The sequence below is a fragment of the Coffea arabica genome, chromosome 8c, assembly GCF_036785885.1.
Source record: "Coffea arabica cultivar ET-39 chromosome 8c, Coffea Arabica ET-39 HiFi, whole genome shotgun sequence".
Taxonomy (NCBI): Eukaryota; Viridiplantae; Streptophyta; class Magnoliopsida; order Gentianales; family Rubiaceae; genus Coffea; species Coffea arabica.
This window is the reverse complement of record NC_092325.1, coordinates 3,282,090-3,289,895: the sequence shown is the minus strand read 5'-3', so window position 1 is coordinate 3,289,895 and position 7,806 is coordinate 3,282,090. Positions and strand designations below refer to the sequence as shown.

The 7,806-nt window shown below is 34.4% G+C and overlaps 1 protein-coding gene across 1 annotated transcript; it reads right to left on the bottom strand.

The window, feature by feature from the left end:
* Positions 1-1,075: 1,075 nt before the first annotated feature.
* Positions 1,076-2,610, bottom strand: LOC113705337 (transcription factor MYB41-like). Its single transcript, XM_027227151.2, has 2 exons — positions 2,322-2,610; positions 1,076-2,189 (listed from the first exon to the last, which is right to left on the bottom strand). The coding sequence occupies exons 1-2, from the start codon at positions 2,573-2,575 to the stop codon at positions 1,460-1,462; spliced, it is 984 nt and encodes a 327-aa protein (XP_027082952.1). The 5' UTR covers positions 2,576-2,610; the 3' UTR covers positions 1,076-1,459.
* Between the last annotated feature and the right edge of the window lie 5,196 nt (positions 2,611-7,806).

Here is a 7,806-nt window from a genome sequence, read left to right as displayed (position 1 = left end):
TTTATGTTTTATCGAGGTTTTTCACTATTGTTTTCTATTATAGAACGAAAAGAGTTTTAATGGATTTAAGCACATCAAGGTGAATTAACTGCTACATTACTCTATGAATAATACATAAATTTTAAGGTGTACATTTAAGCATATCTATTGATGAATGCATTAGCACCAAAAAAATTTTGGAAACATATTAGTTTGTTCCATGGAGTTTTACTATCATTGATTAAATAATTGACTGAGCAAGTGTAAAATAGTGCATCATGTTTGCTCTTGTATGGTATCGCAAGATGTCGTACAGGACTAATATTCGGACGATCAAATAGATATAATAGTTACTGTCTATTTCTTCCTTATTAGGATTGTTTACATTAACCTGTTGAGATTCTGATACATGAAATGAAATATGGATATCAAAATTGATATATGACCAACTATATAGGATAATTACAATACTTGATGAAAAACAGAAAAAGGCCGACCGAATAAAGTATATGGAATAGAAGCTTCTTGCTAAGATGGACAGCTGCCTCATGATAATTATTGTGGCCATTCTACTCTGTTATATGTTCTATATTATCACGATTTATGTGGTTATTTGTCCAAATAAGAGAATGTTATAATATTTTTGTGCAGCCTAAATGACCAAATACAATAATCCTAATGTGTGAATTAAGAAATTCTATCAGTACGTAATTATAAGAAATTCTACCACTTGTGTGGTTGTAGAGGTGAAATGGACAAATATTGTTAAGTGCATAATGGAAAAGGCAATCCGACACTCAAGTTACATGGCCCAGAATATGATGAGCAAGAGGGAATTTTACAGGCAGCACAACTGCAACGCAAGAAAAACACAGATAGTTAGTGCTTAAACTTGAGTTACGGTCTTTCTCACATAGATATCGTTTTAACAAATCTTATCTATAACGAAGATTTTGTTATTAACGAAGTCAATGAAGCGAAGATTTTTCTATCCTCAACCAATACATAAAGGAAAATTTATCTTATTACCAACTATAGATGCATTCAGGCTTAAATATTCACGAAGTTTAAGACTGTCCTGAATGAAGAACAACTCTGCAGTAATCACTTTCTATAAGGAACCGAATCTATATTCACGAACAATGATATACACGTAGTAGTCAGGTGTATTTTTACATAGGCAGACACACCTCATGGTGCCATAGAAGAACATTATCATCCATGGTGGCATGATGCTGCAACAAATTTGGAGATGACTCCATAAATAAGTAGGATTTTCACGAGATTTTGGCTCCTCTGAGCCAAAGTTAATAGGGGAATAATTCTCGACCACCCTGCCTGGTGGTTCTGCTCCCGACCAAGTTCCCAACAGGCAAACGGAAGCACGAGAAGACTTTATCTAACATGCATAATTTGTATTACCACTTGGTGGTATGTTTATTTACTCTGAAACCTTCAGTTGCAAGACTGGGAAGAAAACTCATCCCAAAATGTCTTTCCAGAACGAACTGCTGGCTTCATCATCCACGAGACTTTCCAAAGCATCGAAGACATTGGACTGTTCAGGTGCTTCTGCGAGTATGGAAGTGTGCATGAAGTTTTCAAGTGGGTTCACAACGGAGCTTTCAGGGGTTGCTGAAAATAATGATGGAAGAGAATATTCTGAGTTATACACGTTGCTGGGGACTTTAACGTTGTCATCACGAATGGGACCTGGAATCATTTCACCATCTGAGCATTGCAAAGAATGTGAAGTGGAAGTCTGTTGTTGATTCAGTAGTGGAGAAATATTGCAGAAATTTGCAGTCATGGACTGTGCTTGTAAGGGATCAACAGTGAAGTCGGTGTTTGCCCCATTGAAAATCCGGTTAAGTTGGATAAGATCTGCCAAGTTGGTGTTTCCCTGAACATATGGAAGAGGATTTGGATTTATAGCTTGCATCATGTTTTGGAGGAGTTGGAACTTGATCAAGTCATTAGCACTTGCTTGAAAGTTAAGAGCAGTATCCAAAGGACTGATGACATTGTACAGATTCGAAACTGATGAGAGCTGAGTCTGAGAAAGATTGAGGAGATTAAAATCAGGAATTGGCTTGTGAGTTGTCGGGTCAATGCCCTTCCTTAGCAGCTTCTTCTTCAAATGCGTGTTCCAAAAATTCTTGATTTCATTGTCAGTTCGTCTAGGAAGGTGAGCTGCAATTCTTGACCACCTAAACCACATGTTAAATATCAAGGTTAAGCCCAATATTCCTAATTGTTCCACAAGGAACACGAAATTTGACTGTCAAAGGTTTTCGTCGTTGATAAAAATAAAATGACAAAAGGTAAAAGAAGATATTTACTTGTTTCCCAGTTGTTTATGGAGGGCTGTGATGGTCGCTTCGTCTTCAGCTGAGAAGCCTCCTCTCTTGATACCAGGCCTCAGGTAATTGGTCCATCTTAGCCTGCAACTCTTGCCGCACCTATTTAAGCCTGCTTGCTTGGGAAGAGTCTGCCAGTTTCCCTGGCCATGCTTTTCAATATATTCAATCAATTTTTTGTCTTCCTCAATCGACCATGGCCCCTTCTTTACACCATTTTCTGGGGACCTCGCCATCCTGCAAGGATGAAGGACACGAACAATACAAAAGACAGGAGATATATTGATCCAATGTATTGGTAAACTGGGACAGATCACAGTTATATATATATGATGTAAAGAGAGATAACATAATCTTTTATGATGGAATTCTCATTGAGAAGGTCAAAATCTTTTTCTCAGTTATTTTAAGTGTTGCTTCCAAACTGAAGGAAAAACCAGAAAAAGTCGTCTAGCAACCCTCTTGTTTCTTGTTTGTTTTTGAAGTCCTCTACAGAAGGAAGAGCTAGGCTTCTCGTAACCAATTGCATATAGAAATTAAAATAAGGTTTAGGTAATGACAGTATCGCTTTCATTGTGTGGACAGAACTTTCTCAACAGTTCATTCGAACACGTATGTTGAAAGCTGTCCATCAGGACTTTTACTTCTACCTTTTTCTACCTTTTCCACCAAGTTTGATGATGGACAATTCTTGTTAGTACGACCAAGAAATAGCAAGTCAATAGTGAAATTATTTGTGTAAATAGTACTTTCCTTCTAATTGCTTCTTGTTTGTTGTTATCTGTTCGGTCAAGCAAAGTGATCCAGTAATTGTGAACTACTGCAAAATTTCTTCTTTTTATTTTTTACTTGGGCCACTTTTGTTAATTTGCTTCAGTTAATGCCACGTCCAATCTTACCATTCCAAGGGCATCTTGGTTTATTTTTCAAAAATAAAAATCAATAGACATTTAGAAGTTCAATGAATGAAATTACCAAAATATTTGAAATAGTTTGATGACCGTGGTTCAATTAACCTTTTCATTGATTGCTTTATTAATGTATCCTCCACAAATTTGTCATACTGAAAATAATCTCATTTTTTCATTTCAGATAGTAGAGAGTTTATGCATGTATATATTCATTTCGATTCTAGATAGTTTTCTGAAGAATCCGTGTATGCAAGTTTTATTACCTCACCGAAAAAAAAAATCCATAAAATTACCCTTCAGATAATTTTCCAGCTTATACATGCTCCAGTGAGGCGTTGTTTGGATTGCATGTTTCTGGACTTTTGTAGAAAAATTACTGTAATAATTTGATAGATGTGAAATAAAAATATGATTAAAAAATATGTCCACAAAAAATGTAACAATTTCTCTTTGAAAACTTGCAATCCAAAAACACATTCTTGTAACAAGTCTTCGGTGCACGGAAGTTGCGTACTACTTTTACATCGGTTCTATCGATTTAGACGACCAAAGAAAAGAAGATTGGAAATTTGTCTAGACCACAAGAGAAGAAATAAGACTTTGCCTTTTGCCTAGAGGGCCATTTGTCATGTGTGCTTTTCAATTGTACTCGCCCAGTGCTGACTTCCAAGGCAACACTAGAATTACAAGTATCTCGTTATTACACCTAAGTTACTTGCTTAATACGTTTTAGCGAACATGTATTGTTGCTTTTACCTTAGTGCTACCTTAAAAATCTTGGGCCCTTCTTGGATTGTTGCGAGTTTTCATAAAATAAAATAAAAAATTTTCAACATATTTTTCAATTATCTTTTTACTTTATATACATCACGATATTATAGTATATTTTTTTAAAAAAAAAATTTTAGAAAACTTACGATCTAAACGGGCTTTTGGTTTTTGAGATTATTTTCGACTGCCCTTTTGCCAAATCAATTCTAGGTTTTGTCTAAGCTAAGCACATGTATCATAGCTCAAAGAGTTGGTATAGTTTGTAGCTCACCATGTTGGTATTGATTAAATTTTAGAGAAGTGGCCATAATTGTGTTTTATTTTTTTCTTCAGTTTTTCAAGCATCTAGAAAGAAAGAAGACTTTGCATTCACATCTACCAAAATGTCATCAATTTTGTCATTTTACGACTACATTCACATATTATTCCATTCAGTCTTGATTCATTTATGTACAAATCAAATGTCTCTAGTTCTAACTGCTTATTTTGAATGTGACTGTTGTGCATAGTTTATCTTCCCTCCACCAACTAAGCTACTATACAAGGAACACTCAAATTATAAGTTCTTTTGGTTTGAATGGTATGAAAGAAAGAAATGTGAGTGAGAGATCGGGAGTTCAAAACTTCCTATTTGCACTTAAAAAATGTTTTTTTAAGCTCAATTTTATTGCCAAACTCAAGAAAAAGGATAAACCCTCAAACATAGCACAGCTCTGAAGGAACAAAAGCTACACTAAGGGTCTGTTTGGTAGGTTGTAAAATATTTTCTTTGGAAAAATAATTTCATGGGAAGTCTTTTTCTTGAAAAAGTTTTGTTTTCTTTCTAATTTTCATCTGTTTGGTTAATTTTGAAAAACATTTGTCCTCATGAGTAATTAATTCAATTCCTCACCGTATCAAGAGATTAAAGGAATTCAATTCAATTCCTCATCAATTCCTGCCATCATTCCCTGACTGAGAAGAGATTAAAGCAATAGACACATGAATGATCAATATCAGTTTTCCAAGTCAACCATAATCAGTCATAAGACATTGAAGATGACAATGAAATAAAACCAATTTTCACAAGAATATTTTTACCGCTAAAATTCTTTCAAAGATCTAGAAGATCTCATATTGAAATTTCCAAAGCAAAAGTTGGACCTTGTTAGTGATAATATATAGAATTAGTTCATATCTCTCTCTTCCGTGGCCAATCTTAAAAGACTTCCTTCCTCCTGTAAAAGTTTCTCTAAGATCTCTTCTTTTTTTATGCTGCCAATCTCCTTGTTTTGTCTCTCTAGATCCTCCCTATTTCCATAGATCTTAATTGTTTCAGATGCAATGGGATGTGCGATAGGTTGGATTGCATTTGCGTGAGAGGAGAAATAACATGGAATGAATAGAGGGGGATGACAGGATCGGTGTTTTGCCAAAAGATGTCAAACAATCCCATAGGAACTGTTTCCTATGGCCTTTTACTTCTTATGTTGATGAATGTAACTATGGACAAAAGGGACAGGATTAGAGGGTGGAAAATAACTTCAGCAAGTTTATAAGTGAAATTATTTCACACCTACTTATGGACAAGATTTTACAAGAGAAATCATTTTCTTAGCTCTAAATTAAGCCAAACAGCGGAAATCATAAAAAATATTTTTCTGGAAAATCTTTTCAGTCGAAACAAACAGACCCTAAATACAAGCAAAAGCAAAACAGCATAGAGCTAAACAGAAATAGATTCAACAAATCGCCAACTCAAGCTCAGATTCCAATTTCTTTTCTCCCTCTCTATATTTCTCCAGCTATGCACAACTATATGTTTTTCTTCTTTTATTCCTTTTAATCCATTTTCTCTTTCCTTTTCTTTTTTTTTTTTGCTAGGAAGAAAAAAAGAAATCACATTCGTGCTAATTACTCGTACACAAGCAGGTCACAGCGTTAATGCATATCATATGAAATATTACCTCACTAATTGCTCTAGTGTGATGTATAAATTATTTTAGGCTACTTAAGTTTTATATATATATATATATATATATATATATATATATATATATATATATATATATATATATATATATAGTGACAGACACACCTAGACAGATATGTACTCTCAAATCATTTATGTGACTACAAATGTGCCAAATTCGCCTTGTATGAAATGCGCGTTGGATGTCTTTGTAATTGGTGGATAACCAACTTTATTTATAATTCCCGTATCTTTTTCCCCTTCATAAGATCTGCAATACGTAATGGATTCTCATGAAAGGGAGACAACCAATTAGCATATGCAAAGAATTAGAAAACTGTGGCCGCGGGACAATGATACTTCAAATAAAAAATGCTGTGCTACCTGAATTACACCGTTTTATGGTAAAATAATTAAATAGACAAATCATCTATATGTCGAATATAGATCTTCCCATTTGACGATTTCTTTATATTTGATTAAAGAGTTGCGTAGTTTGACCAATTTGTCTCTAATTTTCCCATAAAAAAAATGTCTCCAATTTTTTAAATAGTAAAAGAGCAAAGCAAAAGCATTACCATGCAACGTGATGGTCAGGGGATGTCTTTTATATTTCATATCCGAATCTGCATTTCAACGTTGGCTTGCATTTGCAGATAAACTTGTGATTGTTAGTGAATCCCATTTAGAGAAAAACCTTGCCCACTAATCTTGGAACTTTACAAAATTGCAAGCACTTTGAACAAATCCACCAAATTCTTGCATCTTCTTTGTATTTCGTTCGACTTTTCCTCGTATGTTGAGGTCAAAGTTTCAATCTCGAGTTTTTATTCACCTCACAAAATATTAGAAAGTTCGGTTAAAAACATGCATTGGCCAATGTACTATCATTTAGTTGTGACAAGAGGCTAATATTAGATATGCTAAGTTGATTGTCATTATTAGAATCAGAGTGGGGTGGGTTCTATTAGTGGGCTTAGTAGCAACCTCCCTGTTTCCCCGTCCAGCGTCCCATATCGATCTGTTGGGGTCTGTGCGTTTAGGATTTAAGTTCCATAAGAGGCTCCAAAAATTACGCCTTTTGGGGTTCTCCTGTAGGATTACCTTAGATGTTAAGTTTGCCGATTTCAGTGGAAAGATTGTCATTATTAGAATAATGGGAATCAGCCAAGTAGATATTTGTTTTATTTATCTTTTCTCTAAAGAAATCATCTCATATACTAGTGGCTGTTTATTATTCTCCTCGCCCAACTTTGAAGACATAATCGCTGTTTAAGGCATATAATGTCGTGGTTTGGAAGTGTTTAAGACTTAATAGGGGTTACTTGTGCTCCTTAACAACAGCAGACATTTTCAAACTAAAAATTAGAATCAAGAATAATAATGAGAGAAATAGGACGTCACTTAACCTAGTGATCAATCAGCGTTGAGAAAATGGCTTGCAAGACAAAAATAATCTTTTGCCATCTGACCACTTTGGCTGCATTCACAAGTCTTCACTGCAGAATTAAAAACTAAAAATTGTGAACCACGATGGTGATGAAAGGATTAAGAGATGGAGATGTCATCCAAACAACTAGAGAAGGGAGATGCATTTGTTGAGTTTGAGTAGTCAAATAGATTTCCAAATTTGATTAAGCATTGGAGATACTAATCCTGAAAGCATTACCTTCAAATAAATTACATTTTATGGAAAAAGATTCCTTAAATCAAGTATGGATTATGCAAACTAGCAGATGAATAATGTTGTTTTATTCAACAATATTGTGGCACTAGTAGATTGACTGTTTGCTACAAAAGTGCCTAAGTTTCTAATATTTTTATAATTCAAAAA